The sequence below is a fragment of the Panicum virgatum genome, chromosome 3N (genome assembly GCF_016808335.1).
Source record: "Panicum virgatum strain AP13 chromosome 3N, P.virgatum_v5, whole genome shotgun sequence".
Classification (NCBI taxonomy): Eukaryota; Viridiplantae; Streptophyta; class Magnoliopsida; order Poales; family Poaceae; genus Panicum; species Panicum virgatum.
In genome coordinates this window covers 58,992,960-59,012,451 of record NC_053147.1, presented here as the reverse complement: position 1 = coordinate 59,012,451, position 19,492 = coordinate 58,992,960, and the positions used below count along the sequence as shown (strand labels likewise).

General features: G+C 45.4%; 2 protein-coding genes and 1 long non-coding RNA gene across 3 annotated transcripts; all 3 read left to right on the top strand.

The window, feature by feature from the left end:
* The first annotated feature begins 810 nt into the window (after positions 1 to 810).
* On the top strand, positions 811 to 7,339 carry LOC120663549. Its single transcript, XR_005670533.1, has 2 exons — positions 811 to 1,121; positions 6,930 to 7,339. It is a non-coding gene; the product is annotated as an uncharacterized LOC120663549 (long non-coding RNA).
* Positions 7,340 to 9,149: 1,810 nt separating this feature from the next.
* On the top strand, positions 9,150 to 12,706 carry LOC120666374 (acyl carrier protein 1, chloroplastic-like). The gene is made up of 4 exons (XM_039946206.1): positions 9,150 to 9,379; positions 11,588 to 11,677; positions 12,066 to 12,188; positions 12,267 to 12,706. The coding sequence occupies exons 1-4, from the start codon at positions 9,323 to 9,325 to the stop codon at positions 12,393 to 12,395; spliced, it is 399 nt and encodes a 132-aa protein (XP_039802140.1). The 5' UTR covers positions 9,150 to 9,322; the 3' UTR covers positions 12,396 to 12,706.
* A 383-nt stretch (positions 12,707 to 13,089) lies between these two features.
* Positions 13,090 to 14,388, top strand: LOC120666373. The gene is made up of 2 exons (XM_039946205.1): positions 13,090 to 13,390; positions 13,922 to 14,388. Exons 1-2 carry the CDS (start codon positions 13,133 to 13,135, stop codon positions 14,210 to 14,212), a joined length of 549 nt encoding a protein of 182 aa, XP_039802139.1. The 5' UTR covers positions 13,090 to 13,132; the 3' UTR covers positions 14,213 to 14,388.
* The last annotated feature ends 5,104 nt before the right edge of the window (positions 14,389 to 19,492 follow it).

Sequence of the window (19,492 nt, the reverse complement as noted above, 5' to 3'; positions counted from 1 at the left end):
ATAGTAGTGGACACACAATGCATATTCAAAAAAATTGTTATAATTTTTTCATCATTATTTTTCATATAATTTTAAACTCCAATGATTAGTTTATTATTAAATATCCTAACCTTTTAAATAACGATAACTTTTCTAAGATGTGTCATGATATGTACTATCGTCTTGTAAATTTTCAGCTTAAAACTCCACCTATGCATGAAGAAATAAAAAAGATAAATTGTATTAGAGGGTAAAACCATGATTTGGGGGTAAATGAACCAACAATAGGTTAGGGGGTTTTCCGAACTTTGGGTGTAATTCAGGGGAGTAATTTAGACTTATTTTTTTCTTTCAGACATTGCATGGCACTCAGATGTCAGGTGGCATAGGAGGTTTTACAATGGGGATGTTTGTTTCCGCTTATAATCAGATTCTGGATGGAAATAATTCAAAATCCCACCCAAACGGTCTGCTTATTTTTAGATTACGTGGGTCGCCGCTTCTCCCGAAATCCAGAATACTACCTCCGTTTCAAATTATAAGTCATTATAAAATTTTTGGAGAATCAAACCATCTCAATGTTTGACCAAAATTATATAGAGAAACACAAAGATTTATGACATCAAATAGATATATTATAAAAATATAACTAACAAAAAATCTAATGATATTTAATTGGTATCATAAAAATTATTATTTTGTTGTATAAATTTGGTCAAACTTAAAAAAATTGACTCTTCAAAATTTTTGGAACTTATAATTTGAAATGGAGGGAGTACAACGTAAAAAGTGATTCTCCCCACCGCGTCGCACGAGCCGCGCACCCCAAAATCGAGAGGATTTTCCTCCCCATACCCCCGATACCCCTTCGTCCCCGAGCGCCCCGTCCCCTGTCGAGCGACCCCTGCCCCCGAGATCCGCCGCCGCCCTACCGCCGGCACCCCCTCCTGGCGCTGCTCCCCTTCTGCGCCGCCGGCCCCCGCCGCCGGGCCCTTCTACGCCGCCCTATCGCTGCCGACCATCGCAGCCTCCTAGCGGCGAGCCGGAGCCTCTGCACGGGAGGAGAAGCCCACGACGGCACCTCCTGGCGGCGAGCCGGAGCCTCCTTGCACGAGAGGAGAAGCCCACGACGGCACGTGAAGGTGAAAGGCCCTTGTTTGGTTTTGGTAATTGAATGACAACTTAGGTGGACTAATAAGTGTTTATGTTGAGATACACAGGAGATTAGTCTACACAAAGACACTAGTATGAGCAACATGTGCCATGGAGGAGAAATGGCTAAGGGTTGATGCTATGCTCATATAGTGTGATCGAGGAGCTCATTGCATATGAGACATGACATGGAGTTATGTGACCAAAGTGGAGAAGATCAAGACAAGGCTTGGCTTGATGGACCGGTTACAATGGAGAAGGGCAAGTCAAGGCTTTGAAGCGAGGGACCGCGAGCGGTGAAGCTTGGGCAAGATTTGGCGCCGATGGACCGAGGCAACGGTGAAGAGCGAGCAAGGTCAAGATCGATGGACCAAAGAGGTCATGTGATGATATGGAGTGGATCATATCTTTTAAGAAAGATCAAGCCAAGTGTTGACTCATGATGATGATCAAAAGGCTTGATGGAGTTTGGTGCTTGTGTGGCATCAACATTTGGGAAGATGAAATGGAATGCGCAAGGCAAAGGTATGACTTATAGGGCATTTCATTTCACCGGTCAAAGGTTGTGTAGAGAAGTGTATGACCGGATTTAGGATAGATGGCCGTACTATCAAGAGGGGCAAACTTATTTGCATATCGGTCATCTAGTGCTACTTGAGCGATCTAACATTGCGATGTTGCTAGGATCGAGTGGCGTGGTGAGATCAAGTGAAAATCCTTTGAAAATGATTGTGAAATGCTAACACACATGCACATGGTGTTGTTCACATAGTGGTGTTGGCACATTTGCAAAGGAGAAAGAGTTGGAGTTGATGTTTATCAACTTTGGTAAGCAAGAAAGGTTTTTCGGTTTTCTCCGGACATTAGGTGGTCTCTTGGAGTGGAATACTGCTTTGATCCATTGTGTTTTGGATCAAGTATTCAGTTGGGTTGTGTAGCCCTCTGAATTAGCTTTCCATAGAGTCCAAGATCACCTAATTTGGACATCGGAGCTAAGAGTTATGACCGTTTTACCGAGGTACATTTCTGCTGGAAATATACCTGCGGACGGTCCGCTCAAGGGGGCGGACGGTCCGCCGTTATCTCGGATGAGCTCGAACAGAACCGTTTTTGGCTCTGTTGGTGGTCCAAAATGAACTGCGGACCGTCCGGTCCATGGGGGCGGACGGTCCGCCTTTAAAAGCTGAAACGGGCGCAGAAACTTGGTAGTTCTGTCTTGGGTGTCCAAAATGAACTGCGGACCGTCCGGTCCTTGGGGGCGGACGGTCCGCCTCCTACTGAAAATTCTGGGACAGAAACACTGCGGTTTCTGTGTGTGCTCACGTTTTGAACGGTGGAAAGTCCGCCCCTGGGGAGCGGACAGTCCGCCGGTCACTTCCAGATTTAGTCAGAGACGTTTGCAAATCGGTTGGTTCGAAGTTTTGAACCGCGGACAGTCCGCCAAAGGGGTGCGGACAGTCCGCCCGGGGTTCTAACGGTCGACTCTGACACATAATCATTGCAGTTCGAGCCGTTGGTTTTGAATGGCTGACAGTCCGGTTTTTGTGAGGCGGACAGTCCGCGAAAACTCTGTTTTCACGGGATTTGAGTGTAACGGCTAGTTTGGGGCCTCCCTCTATAAATAGAGGGTGTGGCCGGCCATTTGAAGGTGCTGAGCACCTTGGGGACTTTGTGTCCATGTGTGAGAGTGCTTGAGAGCCATCTACTCACTCTAACTTGATAGTAATCATCCGATCGAGTGAGAGAGCGATTCTAGTGCGTTTGCTTTGAGTGATTGCATCGAGTGGCACTAGGTGATCGTGTTGCAAGCTGGTGTGCTTGTTACTCTTGGAGGTTGCCACCTCCTAGACGGCTTGGTGGCAAGAGGCTCCGTTGAAGCCCGCAAGAAGATTGTGCGGTGCTCCGGAGAAGAGATTGTGAGGGGTATTGTGCTCACCCCGCGGGAGCCGCGAAGAGCAACTCTAGTTGAGCGAGACGTAAAGAGCAACAAGTGGTTCGGCCGGATCATGTGCTAGAGCTCGGTGTGAGCACTCCACGTGGGAGAGTGTGACTTGAGAGTCACCACTAGCAAGAGGATCGGCGGCAACCTTGGAGCTTGTCTCAATGGGGATTAGCTTTGTGGCAACCAAGTGAACCTCGGGATAAAAATCACCGTGTGAATCTTGTATACTCTTCTCGGTGGTTTGCATTCTCCAAATCACAAACTTTGTATTTACATTCATCTATATCTTGTGCTTGTGTAGTTGCTCTCTAGTGATTAGTTAGTTTGTGTAGCTTGCTAATCATCTTCTTACTTGTGTAGCTAGAAGTAGAGATCCTAGTGTAACTAGTTAGCTTGTGTAGCTTAATTAGTTGCTCTTGCTTAGATTGTGTAGCTAAGCAAGTTGAGCTCTTGGATTTGGATTGTGTATCATTGTCCTTGAGCATCTAGTGAGTTTAGGTTTGGCTTTGTGCTTTTGTTCATTAGAATTGTGTAGGAGCTCCCCCGGTTTGTGAAGTATTAGTGCTTAGGCTTGTATGACTTGACATTAGAATTATTAGGAGAGCTCTTACTAGCTTGGCACTCCATTTGCTTTGTGTAGGATCTTTTTGGAGGTGCCTTAGAGTCATAGTTAGAGGGGTCAAATCTTGGCTTAGCGAATAGTTTCAATTCTGCATAAGTTTCGGTTAGCCGGCGCAATTAGTTTTAGAAAGGACTATTCACCCCCCTCTAGTCCGCCATCTCGACCCTACAAGTGGTATCAGAGCCGAGGTCTCTCATTTGTGGTCCTTACCGACCCGAGAGGACGGCGACTTATGGGCTAGATGTTGAGTGTCCATATATTTTTGATGGCACACACTTTGCACGGTGGAAAAATTGGATGATATGCAATTTTAAATTTATTTGTCCTCAAATGTGGTGGATGGTGGATGTAGGTTTTTCTCATGTGTTAGATGAAGGAAATCTAACTCCAACACAAGAGAAATGCCTAGATCTAGACATCCAAGCTACTAACATCTTGTTTAAATCATTGCATAATTGCATTCTTGGTGAGATCATGGACAAGGAAACCGTCCATGAGATTTGGAGTTATCTAAATGAGAAATATGGGGCGGCCTCCGATGATCATGATGATTATAAGACCAAGGAGAAAGTGCATGAGGATGATGAGCACATCCATGACATGGTGGTTGTGGAAGATTGCTCCACCTCATGGTCAAGTGATGACGATGATAATCAATCTACAACAAGTTCACTTGACATGATTGATGATGATTCAAGTGTTGCAAATTATGATTCTACTCCAAACATACTTAATGATCAAGTTGGCTCATGTACGGATGATATTGCTATGTCAAGCTCATCTCCATCTCCACATTGCTTCATGTCACAAGGTGACATAAATATATCAAATTGCAATGTGATTGATCTTAATTCATATGATGAGCTCTTGAGTAGATATGCTAGCTTGACCAAATTATTTGAGGAAGTGTTAGCCAAAACAATCAAATTTGAAAAAGAAAACTCTTTTCTCAAAGACACATGTGAACAACAAAAGCATCTACTTTATGTCATGAGTTGTTCACATGAGGAGCTAAAATTGACTCATGAGGAGCTTAGTGTTGCTCATGAGAATTTGGTACTAGACCATGCTTTACTCACTAACAAATTTTGTAATAAAGGAATTAAAACTAGTGAGAGCTCATCACATGGGTCAAAGAATCAATTGCAAAATGTTGCTAACCCTTGTCATGTAGGCAAGAAACATGTATCCACCTCATGTGATGATTTATTGTCTATGCCATGTACTTCACATATAGATGCTTGTTCTTCTTCTACTATGCAATATGAGACTAACCTTGTAGAAGAAAACAAAGAGCTCCAAAGTCAAGTGAAGTATTTGAGCAACAAGATAGAGAGATGGACAAAATCAAAAGTCACCCTTGAAAGCATAATAAAAAATCAAAGAAGCTTCGGTGACATGAGCGGCATTGGTTCCAACAAGAGCAAAGCTAAAGGCAAGAAATGGGGCAAGAATAAATATAATAGGAAGATGAAGAAGCAAGAAGAAATGAAGCTATCTCATTTCATGTGCTTTCAATGCCATGAGATGGGACACTTTGCAAATGGTTGCCCCAACAAAGAAAAGCTCAAGTTGAAGAAGGAAGAAGAGAAGCTTAAACATGTCAAATGCTTCAAGTGCCGCACTTGGGGTCACCTCACCTCAATGTGGCCAACCAAGCAATTGGTGAAGCAACAAGAACCTCAACAAAAGCCACAAGTTGAACAAGAGAAGGTACCCCAACCTGAAGTCAAGATCAACCATGATGATCAAGTTGATGACTTGAAGATGATGAAAAAGAGAACAAGAAGGGGTGGCAAGGCAAGAACAAGGCATCCAACTCACATTCAAGATGCCAAGATGTTGAGCAAGAACAAGATCCAAGAGAAGAATCCACATGCTCACATCAAGTGCTATAGTTGTGCAATATTGGGTCACCTAGCTTCGGGTTGCCCAAACAAGCTTGAGAAGAAGGCTCAAGCAAACAATGAGAAGCAAGGCAATAAGAAGCATCAAATGAGTAAGGAAGAAAAGGCTCAACAAAAGAGAAGATGCTACTTATGCCGGGAAAGGGGACACATGACTTATTCATGTCCCTTAGGTAACAATTCTAAGCCTATTTCAATTGATGCAAATATTATGCTTAGAAAGGATGGTAATGGTACCTCGTTTGTTACTATTGCAAAACATCCCGCTATTCATACTAAGGGATTGCCAAAGTATGTTGCTCCTAACTTGAGAGGACGCAACCTAGTTTGGGTACCATCAAAACGTGGATGAATGTGTGTAGGTACCAAAGGCATTGGAGGCTTGATTCAAATAAAATTCATATTTTTGATCTTATGATTGAATCAAGGAATTGAAGCTTTTTGCATATATACAACCCAATGCCATGACAAGCTTATGAAGTCCAAAGTGCTTTCAACATACAAGAGCAATTATCATGTTGTGGGTGATTCATTGAAAATATTTGATGGCTTGCAAATTTATTTGTGTTAAATCTTGCTTTTGGATGAAAAATATTTTTGCAAATTGAAAAATGAGCACTCCACGTGGGAGAGTGTGACTTGAGAGTCACCACTAGCAAGAGGATCGGCGGCAACCTTGGAGCTTGTCTCAACGGAGATTAGCTTGGTGGCAACCAAGTGAACCTCGAGATAAAAATCACCGTGTGAATCTTGTCTACTCTTCTCGGTGGTTTGCATTCTCCAAATCACAAGCCTTGTATTTACATTCATCTATATCTTGTGCTTGTGTAGTTGCTCTCTGGTGATTAGTTAGCTTGTGTAGCTTGCTAATCATCTTCTTGCTTGTGTAGCTAGAAGTAGAGATCCTAGTTTAACTAGTTAGCTTGTGTAGCTTAATTAGTTGCTCTTGCTTAGATTGTGTAGCTAAGCAAGTTGAGCTCTTGGATTTGGATTGTGTATCATTGTCCTTGAGCATATAGTGAGCTTAGATTTGGCTTTGTGCTTTTGCTCATTAGAATTGTGTAGGAGCTCCCCCGGTTTGTGAAGTACTAGTGCTTAGGCTTGTATGACTTGGCATTAGAATTGTTAGGAGAGCTCTTACTAGCTTGACACTCCATTTGCTTTGTGTAGGACCTTTTTGGAGGTGCCTTAGAGTCATAGTTAGAGGGGTCAAATCTTGGCTTAGTGAATAGTTTCAATTCCGCATAAAGTTTCGGTTAGCCGGCGCAATTAGTTTTAGAAAGCACTATTCAGCCCCCTCTAGTCCGCCATCTCGACCCTACACAAGGAGAAAGCCTCTGCTGCCTCTGCTGGAGAAGGAGCAAGCCTCTACTGCAGCTGGAGAAGGAGCACCGCCCGCCACCTCTGCTGCAGCTGGAGAAGGAGCACCACCCGTCGCCGCCTGATGACGCAAATCAATCAAGCTCTCAAATCCAAGCTCCATGCCAGGTCCGTGTCGATGCTGCTGCTAGGTGCTAGGACCTCGGAGAATTTCGTTCGTGTGTGTGCTGCGCTTGTACTGGTAGCTGGTAGCTTCTTCTCCGATGGCTCTCCTCTTAGTACTAGTCTGCTGTTGCAGCAGAGCAACTGAGGTGTTCAATCACACCTATCTCTGCTAGTTCTCAGCGGGTAATGAAAGAGGTGTTTAATCTAGTTGTATTCATTATTTATATATTCGAAGTTTAGAAATTAGTACTACTACATCTAGTGGTCTATTTGCGATATTAATCTATTTGATCTAATTATGTAGTCAAGATACTAAAAAATATAAGAATTATTGAATTCTATTCGTATTCAGTAAAAAAATGAGATATTATCAGCCTCAAGGGCATTTCAGACATTTTACCACTCAAATCAGAGAATCGAATCAAAATTATCAGGATTGCCAAACAGCTAGCTTATCCAGACAGTCGATTCTCCAGGCAGCCGGCTTATCTCAGAATCCTGATTCTAAAAAAAGCAAAATGCAGAAAAAGCGGAAACAAACAGGGCCAATAATCCGTGAGTTTGCTCTCCTCCACCATAGCAGTTATATGGAAATAGTTAAGAAAGATATTGGAAAGAAGATGAGAGAAGCACGAGGAGAAGAAAATTGAAGAAGATGACACATGGGATCAATGCTGCGTTAATAGTGTGTTGTGCATGTTTTATTTTGCTTATCTCTAGTTACAAATACACTCTCTCCATCTATATTCGCTGTGTTCGTTTGACTGTGGCTGGTGGCTGGTGCTGATTTGTTATGAGAGAACGGTACTGCTGACTGGCTGGTGGCTAATGCTGATTTAGTATAAGAGAACAATATTGGCTGGTTGGCTGACAAGGCAAATGAAGAGAGCGATTAACTGCACTTATAAAATTCAAAACTTTTCCCAAATTAAACGTCTCATATGAAGCCCAAGCTAAACTTTATGTGCCACTTAGTTATTAAAAAAGTTAAGCACCCAGGTGCGTCCAAAGGTCAAAACGCTATTCAAGTTTATTTTTCAAACTTTATACTCTGCAATCATTACTGTTATTTTCAGTCCATCCGTAACATTTGAATAGAGGTGAAATTGTTATTTTCTATCGACATTAATTTGCTCCCCCCGGGTCCTTAAAATGCAATTGTATTGGGGCAGAGGAAGTATCTTTTGGACTCTTGTGCCAACCGTATGTGATGCCTATCGTGATGGTTTTACTATATTTGCGCATTAGCATTTAGCGTCCGACCAACAAACCCTCTGTCAGCTGGCTTGTCAGCTAGTCAGTCAGCAGGGTTTTTTCTCATACCAAATCAACATCAACACCAGCTAACAGCCAACTAGCAATATTTTTTTCTGACAACAAATCAGCACCAGCTACCAGCCATAGTCAGCCGAACTGTCTCGTTTATAACCTCCTGTAGTGATACTACATATGCATTCATACGTGTCGGATGTGAGTACGGAATATTGGGATTTCATATAACAATAGAAACTTTCTATGTAGATCGAGTGATGCATTGTAATTTAGGGTGTATTTAGTTCGCGAAAAGTTTGTGAAAAAATTGGTGTAGCACGTTTCAGTTTTATTTGGCAACTATTGTCCAACCATGGAGTAATTAGTCTCAAAAGATTTGTCCCGTCATTTACAACCAAACTGTGCAATTAGTTATATTTTTTAACTATATTTAATACTCCATACATGTATAGTAAAATTCGATGTGATGTGCGTCAGTGAAAATTTTTGGAAACTTTTCGCGGAACTAAACACAGCTTTAGGTAAGGTAAGAGCAAAACTTGGGCGGGTACACAAACCCAAAGCTATCTTTTTCAGTGCGAGATACTCCACTTTATATTCTCCAATAATCTATCCATCTTCTACTTGTCCTCGTCTCAAAAGAAGAATCCTAAACGGCACGGCCTCCGAAACAGTTGAGACGTACATGTCATCATCGACTCATCGTGCAATCGTGCATATCCTCGCCGAGAATGGAGTACCGTCACCAGCGTCCAGGAGATCCGGGATCCTCGTTTTCCCATTCTGTGGCTGCCGCGAGCGTGCGCCGTCTAGGCATTTTCGGACGGACGCTTCCTTCATCCTGAGCCTATCAATCTGGAGTATTTTATCGGCTCGCCCGCCGCACCACGCTGCCACCGCTGCGCTGCTGCGTGGTAGCTTCTGCCTCACCTGACCTGACCTCACCTCCCCACCCCAGCGAGCATGGCGCACTCCCTCGCCGCCGCCGCATCCTTCTCGCCGGCCGCCGCCCGGCGCCAGGTGCGGCTCGCTTCTTGGCTTGGTAGCTTGGGCTGTGGGGTGGGGTTGTGGCTGTTTCTTGAATCCTGGTTGCGAAGAGCGTGCATCTTAGCTAGGTCGGTATCGGTTTCTGGGTCTTGGTTCGTGATTCGTTGGGTTCTTGGCTTGGTTGGTTTAGAACTTTCAGATAGATGGATGGATAGATGCCATAGTTGCTGAGGATGCATCCTCGGTTCCGATTCGGTTGCTTGTTGGGATTAGATTCGAGCTCACTGAGCACCACTAGAGTTTTTTTGCTGGGCATTTCTGCTCTACTGGATACAGGGGATCTTGTTCCCAACAAGTTCCCATGATCTTTGTTGGGAAGTTAGCCTATGATTAGTGCTCGTTGACTCTCACTTGCTCATGTAAAAAAGGCAAACCCCTAGTTACATAAAGATGGTACCAGTTAAATTTTCCTTCAATTGCCTTTGAAGTTCTGTAATAACTTAGAATCATAGTAGTACTTTATGAGGAAGATTGGATTCAGAGCTGACATTAGTATGGAAAGCTTGCGGATATCGGACATTCAAACTTATGAGCTGCCACTGAGACTTTGGTGTCACCAGCAAGGTTAACCAAACCGGTGGGAACCGGTCCGGTTTGACCGGTTACCGGTCAAACCGGTCCGGTCCGGTTCCGGTTCCGGCCGGTACCCAACCGGCCAAAATTCAAATTTTAAATTTGAATTCAAAAAATGAAAAATTCCCAAAAAATTCCTAAAAATACTTCAAGGTGTGATGAATCTAATGGTGTCAAATTTTCTCAAAAATTCATTCATTTAGTATAGTTTGTGGGAATTTAAAGTTAAATCAAAAAAGAAAAAGAAAAAAAATGGACCGGCCCATGAAGGCCCACCGATCAAACCGGTCAAACCGGCCGGTAAACCGGTCAAACCGGTCGGTAAACCGGTAAAACCGGCCGGTAAACCGGTTGCACGGGAGCTTTTGAATTTCAAACCGGTCAAACCGACCGGTAAACCGGTAAAACCGGCCGGTAAACCGGTCAAACCGGCCGGTAAACCGGTCGGAACCGGTTGCACGGGAAAATTTGAATTTATTTGAATTTGGATTTGAATTCAACCGGTTTCCACCGGTAACCGGTCAAACCGGTCCGGTAAACCGGAACCGGAGCCCGGCGGTTACCGGAAACCGGTTGGGAAATAAAACCCTGGTCACCAGTCGCGATGAAGTATGAACATATATGGTGTCAATTTTGTATATTTCAGTGCAAGCTGCAAAGATTCCAAAATTGTTGTAGCTAAAGAAACTGACACCGTGCCAGGCTGGTGGTTCATATTGTTTATTTTAAAACTAGCCTAGGTTCATATTGTTTATTTTAAAACTAGCCTATGTTAATGAAATGTAGTTGGATCCCAAAGAGAGCATAAGGGTCCAAGGGTGACCCAACCGCAGCAAATGACAGCACATGCCTCAGATCTTGCTCAAGTTAATTAAGGAGCATTTCTTTACCAGTACTTTACTTCTGCACATCGATGTCGATGCGATAGCCGAATAGAAAACACCAACTTTTATTGTTACAAGTGTATGCTGCCATGTGCTTCTTGCTTGAAGCGGAGTGTCCTGCATCATGGGATCCCAAGATATGTAGTTGGGTTCCACACAGTTATAATTTGATTTACACATGGTTTGAAAAGCTTGGTTACATCTTGATCCATTTGTATTAATGGACTGATTTCCTTGTTTAGTCATTTCAAATCCCTGGACCAGACCAATTCCTGAAAAAGCTCCTGGTGCTAGTTACTAACCACTAACCAGGAAGCAAGGGAAATGTTTTTTTGTAAGAATTTTTCCTCTATACAGCTTGTATGTATTTTTTTTAAAAAAATCTTGTACAGGTTGGTACAAATAAATGTAACAAATCTATACCTGAAACATCTACCAGCTGGCACTCATGTCCATAAATGCATCTAGGATTTAGAGTTTGTGTGAAGTTGTGAACATACTTCATTAGTATTCATTTTAGAAGGACGTTACATGCCAAATCTGTTTTTTGATTTTAATTTTATTGAACATCCTGTACGAGAGCTTTGGACTTTGTTAGAAAGGGTTATTTGCAGTATATGCACTATTTTAATCTTGTTTTAACGTCACTTTTCATCCTCTCATTGTTTTACTCTATGTTGTTATGTCAATCCACTTACGAGGAGAATTGTGCTATCAATTTCAGGTGACGAATGTTTCCTTCCAGAGCCACAGGATGACTTCTGTGTCCATTCGTTCAAGACCAAATTCTCTTCGGCTTAAGATTTGCTGTTTGGTATGCATCATTTCATTCTTTGTCGCTAACATTGGTCTTTCCAGTTCAAAAAGAGTTCTGTGGATAAAGAAACAACCTGTTGGTAGTAAGCTGTTCTGTATTTGTCAAGGCCGTCTTCATTCTCCAACATCATAGCAGACTCTATAAGTTAGTTAAATGCCCTGTCGTTAATAAAAAGAAAAGAAGGAATTATTTAAGTATTTCTCATAGAGAGTACAAACTACCAGGTTGCATGAAGCTTGCCACCTGATTCTTTGAAAGCTGCATTGCTTGTTTCCTTGGACTCTGATGTTGCTGAAATAATTCTTGCTGCGCTGATCTAAAGTAGTAACAATTTATTGAAGAGCAATCTGTAGTAACATCATCATTCATTGTTCTATTTGAACAGGCTAAAAAAGAGACAGTCGATAAGGTTTGTAGTATAGTGAAGGAGCAGCTAGCTCTCCCTGATGGGACTGCGCTCAGCGGCGAATCAAAATTCGCTGAACTTGGTGCTGATTCACTGGATACGGTAATACCTCTCCACTAAAATTGACTGTAGCTCCAGAAAGCACAGCAGCACTTCAACAATGCCAACTTTCTGCTGCAGGTTGAGATTGTGATGGGCCTCGAGGAGGCATTCAACATCACTGTCGACGAAACGAGCGCACAAGACATCGCAACTGTGCAGGATGCGGCGGACCTCATTGAGAAGCTTGTGCTCGAGAAGGCTGAATAAGCACCATAAGTGGACGATCCAACTGGACCCTTCGACCCTGTGATCAATGACTTTGCATTCGATCTCTGTTGTTCAAGTTACCCATTTGTTGTTTCTTGATCGTTCAAGATAAGATTTTGTATTGAATTATTGATGTTGCTGAGGCAAATTAGATGCACCAAAGACTACATGAAGCAAATGAAAATGATGTATTCCACTTTCCATTTGTATGTTGTTAAACTGGCGAAGAGTCACTGCAACTGTCTTCTAGATTTCTGAGAAGTCATACAGTGCTTTATAAAAAGTCTGAATACGACGATGTATCGTTGACCTTGGGATGCAGACTTACAGATACCAGTGTCTCAGGTGCTCCATGGTGTAACCATAAACCTGGATGCATTTTCAGCTGTGTGATTTCTCAATAACAGAATTGGGTTAGAAATCAGGGTTAGGGAAGGATTATGAAGTTCTTTAATGAGAAAAGGAAATAGGGCCATGTTTGGAAAACAAGTTTTTTTTTCCTCCAATCCATTTGGTTTTTATTTTTTGGAAATAACCCATTGGAAGTTTACTGTTACATATGGAACAGTCATGATATTCTTATGAAATTCCAATGCTCAAACCAGAAGAACTGTGGGCCTGTGGCCACTCAAAGAATCCAGCACCCAAGAAGGAAGGAAGCTGACAATATGATTTTTATTAATAAATGAATTAAAAAATACAGCTTCCACACCTCTGATACTCGAAACAGGAAAAAAATGTCATCTTCTACCTCCTTCGCTGCCCTTCTCCTCCATGGCCACCTCCACTCCCCTTCCCCTCCGTCAAAGGCGCGACCTTTCCTAGCACCCCCCAGCAACCCATCCCGACCCTCCGCCTCCGCCTCCGCTCGGCCATCCCCGGCACGGCCGCCTCTCCTCGCCGCCACCGCCGCAGCTTCCGGCGGGGAGCGGGACAACCGTGTGCAGGAGCTGAGGGTGCCCGATTCTTGGCTGACGCCTGAGGGAGCGGTGCAGGTTCGTTCCAAATTCCCATCCTTTCTCTGGTTTCCGCCACCGATTCCTGCAGCAGCCTCGTGGTGGTCTCTGTAGTTCTCTCCAGTTCTTCTGCTGTTCAGATTTCAGATACTGTGCGAGAGCAGTGGGTTTCTGCCTTCTGCTCGCGTTTGCTCCCCTGTTCGAGTCATGTTGCATCCCCGTGTTACTTGGAGCACGAATCTTGCATCCGCAGCATGCCAGCATGGTAGGGAGAAGCAGAAATCCTGTGGCCAGATTGTGTCAAAATTTACGGAGGAGCCAATGAATGAACTGACCCGACTGCTAGTTCATTCACTGTGCAGTAGGAAAACTAGAAATTAACCGAGTCCAAGCAGAAAAAAAAAATGTTTGGAGTGTGCAGACAGCACAGCTCGCATCTTTCCTGAAACCCACCCACTTGTTCTGATTTCTGAACCTTTTGCACATTGTTGTTTGCGAGCTGCCACGAATTCAGGTGCAAGTAAGTAACATAAAAAAGGAGATCACTTCCATTTTCGTGCTCGTGGCCAGGAATCGGAGTGGCTGAGGGAGACGCTGCACAAGTGGCTGGACGACGAGTACTGCCCGGAGCCGGCGAACGTGGACATCAGCCGCACCGCCGCGCGGTCGTACGGCGAGTCCCTGGCGGCGGGGCAGTCGGACCTCGGGGAGATCCTGCTGAAGATGGCCGGCGACCTCGAGGCGCTGTCGTACCGGGAGAGCTTCCACGGCGCCTTCTCCGCCGCCAACGCCGCGGTCCGCCTCATCACGCAGAGGATGGAGGAGGAGGAGGAGCTATCCGGCGATGACGATGGCCAGTGAACTGTGCTGATCCAATCCAATGCGCGCGAGATTGTTCATGGCTGGCTGGGCTGGCTGCTGATCAGTTCAGGCATGAATGCTGTGGTTCTGAAACCAGACAGTGTACCATTCAGTCAGCAAAGGGAAGTGGTTTCGCAAAAAAATAAATCAAATGGAAATAGTCGGGAGAAATTAAACGTGCACGTCTCAGCCCACCGGTTGCCTCGGTCCCACAGGTTGGACGATCGTGAACTGGTTCAACGTATCTCTAAAAAAGCATGCAGTGTTCTCACCCACCCGTAGCTTCCTTTGCCTCCCTGCCGCCCCCTGCGGCTTAAAAAAAAAGGTACGCCAGCGCTTGCCCTCATGCTCCGCTCTCGCCTCCCCCTCGCGCTCGCCGCCAACGCCTCTCTCACCTCCTCCTCGCGACGCTCTCGCCTCCCCCCAGCGCTCGCCTCTGGTGGCCGAGGCCCAACCCGCGGCGGCCTCTCTCTTTCCTGCTCACCATCGTTGCCCTCTCTTCCCCCTTGCTGCTGCCTTCACCCTCCTCCCGCCCACCGCCGCCGCCAACCGCGGTAGCTGGCACGCGCTCGTGACCTGCCTCCCACCCCGGACCGGCCTCGTCGTCGCCACTATTCATGCCCCAGATAGTGGCAGAGCCACCAATATGGCGAGCCATCGCCGCCGCCATACCTGGTGGCCGACGAACCCCCAAGCGCCAGGTCCTGCGAGGTTCAGCCACCATGGAAACAAATGTTTGATTGGCTAGAAACTGGAGGAAGAAGAAGATAAAACGTTTAGACTTTACACTTTTGGGCCGTTAGCCCATGATCAACCCATTTCCCTGAAACTGAAGCGTAAAAAATTAACGTACGAAGGCGCCGTCGCCAGTCGGTTCGTCGCCCTCGGCTGCCTCCGCTGTTCCTCGCCCTCCGCCGCTAGCGCTCCACGCCTCCGTCATAGGTAGATTTTAATCCTAGCTCCGGCACTGGCCCCGAATAACCCTGCAGAGGGCGCCAGGTTGGAGGCAGAGGGCACTAGGGCAGAGACGGCCAAGGGACCTCCCCCGCGCATCCGGGCGACGATGGCTGCCTCGGCTTATAACAGCAGCCAAAATCACGGGCACCATACCAGCGTCCGCGCTAGCCTCTGTGGCGCCCTTGCTCCCATCTCCCACCTCGCCAGCTCCAGGGCAAAGAGGATGAATGGAACAGATGATGGAGGCTGTGCAGGGAGAGGCCGCGGCAACAACAAGAACAACACCCAGAGGATGCTGTTGAGGAGGATGACGTGTTAATGCTGTTTTGGTTCTTTACCTGGGATGAATTCTCTGATGGTGATTTGGTTAGCTCTTGGAGACATCTTTGTCGGATTCATCTGTAATAGCCTCAGTGTTACGTAGTCCTTCAGTTGACTCAGTGGCGGAACCAGGATTGAGTTGAACCCCGGGCCGAGTTTTAAATATAGTTGTGACAAAAACCAGACGTCGACAAACTCATAGTTCAAAAGATACATGAGAACATAATGGAAGATCAAAAGATACACGAGAACATAATGAAAAGATAGAAAACATACAACAAGTGTCATCGCGAAGTAGTATATTTATTCTTCTTCAGTAATTTTTTGGGCTTCTTCAGCAATTTTTTGGGCCAAACCCCAGGCCATGGCACGGGTGGCCCGGGGTGTACATCCGCCACTGAGTTGACTTGAACCGTGAATCCGCAGTGATGCATTATTGAAGTTAGAAACTTTGATCCAAACCATGTTAATGGGAAGGAAACACGGGGAGACATTGGAAGCTATTGTTCATGTTGACGCAAATCTGGTCAACACACGAATGCACTAGCATGCGCGGATCGCAAACAATCCTCACCAGCGAAGTCCTGTGCAGGCCGGTCGGACCGGTTCTTCAGACCGGTCAGACCGGTTGAGGCAGAGACGCCGCGAAAACCTAAAACCACGAGCTCGGGAGGGACCCATCAGAGCTCGCAGATCTAGGGTTGTCCTGAAGTCGGCAGGCCACCCAGAACGTCCTCGAACGCCGTAGAGACGAGCGAAGAACAGCAAGGGGTTGGAAAAATTAGGGTTTGGAGATAAAAAGTAAAGGGTAAATGTGTTGATTCGATTGGGATTACCTCAATCGGCCGTGACCCTTTATATATATAGGGTGGGGAGGTCTGTACCCATTAGGAGTCGAAACCCTAACAAATTCCGTGTCAAAATACAACTCCTAACTCGGATTGGCTATTTCGAACCGGTCTGACCGGTCTTTGGACCAGTCTGGACCAGTCTGACCGGTCAGACCGGGGTGCAGGTCTTCCAGGAGGCATAACTTCATCATCCGGAGTTCAAATAAGACGTTCTATATATGCATTTCGATCGTCTCGACGAGATCTATGCAATGGTGAAGTCCAATTGGCATTTTGACAATATTACACAGACCGTTATGACTAGTTTATATGACCTGTCGGACCAGTTCGCCCAGATTGTCCAGCAAACTCGGTATTTGCCAATTTTGGGTGTCAACATATGCCCCTCTGTTTCTTGGTAAAGCTTGCATACCAAGAAACATCTCTCAAAGCCCAAAATTGCATTGAAACAATGACAAGCACTTGCGCCAATCATGTCTTGCTTTCAAGAGCGATATTGTATATCAGCCATATCATTTGATTCTGCTCAATATCTTTACTTCAGTCCTGCTCCATGCCATTAATGCATCTTGTGTGAGTGAACCAAGTCTGAGTATATATTACCTCGGCCGTGAACTCTTGAAACACCAATTAAAATCATTCTCACACTTGTAAGCTGTTGTGGATGCATAGAATGACCGAATTGCTATAAAGTCAATCGGTCGCCACAATATCTTGATTGGATGATGGCCAGATTACTGTTGAACCCTTCTGATTTGTTTTCACCTTGTCTTCCAGTATGTCTTGGATTATGCAAATGTCCAACAACGAGTTTTTTAACTACTAACCTCGGCCTCAATAATTTATGAAATCTAAATAGCCGAAGTAGCAGCCCAACCGGTCAAATTAGTGTCAATGGCATTTAGACCGGTTTGTTCATGATGTGCCCCCACGCATAACTAAACATCGGTCTTTAGCATGCAAATATATTTTGAACATGATGACCTGATGCTTATTGATTTAAAGTATCTCTACATTTTTCCTCACTGATAGTTTGCAAACTTTCTAGCTCAAATTGAAAAACTTCTAATTCGGCTTCATTTGCTAATATTAAATTTTTGAACCAGCTCAAGACTTCAAAACAAAGCATAATCAAAGCCTTGCGAACCCTTTGCAAACTGATCTATCGAATAGAAACTTCATGAGGTAAATTACCATTTACCGATTTTCTGTCCCCCGAGCATTAAAGTCTTGTTGAGCTCTACGTTGCTGCATTCTTGGCATAGCCTCATGATCCACTAGTTCCTTATCATCTTGTACCAAAGGCACTAGTGGTGTTCCTTCATTGCAAGGAGCGAAACGAGTGTCAGACCCGGGACAGCGGAACTGCTTATAGACATAGAATGTTCTAGAGTAAGGGATAGCTTATGGATGTACCTTACCTCTTTTGTAACTACCTGAATAGGCGTAGAACTAACCGCAGTACAAAAGAAACTACCCGATTGTGTTGTAGTAGGACTCCAACTGTACTCGGCTAGGACTTTTCATGTAACCCTGTCCCCCGGATATATAAGGGCTGGCAGGGACCCCCTCCAAACAATCATCAACACCTAAGGCAATACAAACCACACAGGACGTAGGGTATTACGCAAACTCGCGGCCCGAACATGTCTAAATCTTTGTGTTTCTTGTACCATCGAGTTCTAGAGCAGTCGATCCCTACCTACAAATCCTACTGCTAAGGGTATCCCTGAGCAGGCTTGGCGGTAAACACCGACAGCTGGCGCGCCAGGTAGGGGATTCGGCGAATTCACCAACGATTTCGATGGCCGGATCAAGCAACGCCAACAGCGTGCCAGAAGGCACGACCATTGTTTTCGGTTCCTGGGCTTGCACGGCTGACGGAACGGGAGGCTTTTCCAGCCACCCTGTCATGCCTAACTCGCCTAGATCGAAAACCCGCTCCTAACTCTCCGACATCCGCGAGTCCGCGGATCTCGATGAGAAAAGAGTTCCACCCGAACTCGACTCGGACAACCCGGGAAACGTGACAACTCAAAACCGAACTTTTGGTTTGGTCGAGTTCGACACAAATTCTGATTCTGAAAAGCCTCACTTTTCCAAAACTCTTGGAAAATACCTGGCTCATCTCAAGACGATCAAACACCCTAAGATCAAAAACTCAGAACTACTCACCGGAGTGGATCAAGTTTCACGATCGATAGAGGGCTGCATCAAACTTGGAGAAACCGCTCTCAGCCCATTTGCGCCACAGTAGAACCCTAAAGCACTAAACCCACCGCAGAAGAGGTCGGGCGATATGCTCTCAGGGACCGATCGGGTAAATTCGAAGCTTGCCGACTGCATTAAGGTGGCTGAAAGCACTCTGCAAAACAAAGAGCAGAAATCGGGAGGAGGAATCTACGGGGGAACTGGTGAGACAAACCCCCGGCTTGTTCGGATGGGACCGTCTATCTCCAGGATACCTCAGAGCCCTTCACCGAAACCTGCTCACACTCGGACTCCGAAACCAGTCGAGCCCAAGTTCGATCAAGATTTTGATCGCTTCATGAACGGTCTCGAAAACTTTGAACCGTTCGACGATCTCGAAGAGCGGTCAGACAACATCGAGCTGTTCACGGATGTTATGGCCAGTTCACCCAAACACGCCAACGCTCTTTGGGAACTGGCCAAGCTTAAAAAAAGGAAAAGCCAAGGCTCCAGAACAATCCAGCGACTCAATCTATGATAAACCCTGGATTAAGGAGCCTGATGGGCTAACTCCTACTCAATCATGACTACACTGGATGAACGAGAAAGCCCTCCGTGTAGAGATGGGCATACCGCTTCTCGCTCACCCAAAGCATACACACCCTAAAATCGGTGGGCTAACCAACTCCGAATTCGAGTACTCTTCCGATCTGGAGGATCAGCTGGATAACCTAATCCAGTATAGTAAACAAGTCTAGTCCAACTCGGCTAAGAATCTCAAGTCCGATCAGGACTCCCTCTCTAACCTGATTATATATGCAACGCCGCAAGGACGGACGGTGCATCTCAGGAAGGCACAAGATCCCAACGCCTCCGGCTCACAGCCAGCGGATCTGCCCTACCAACAGAGCACTCCTCTAGATCCGTCCTCAAGCAAACAAGACCAAGAAGTTCAAGACCT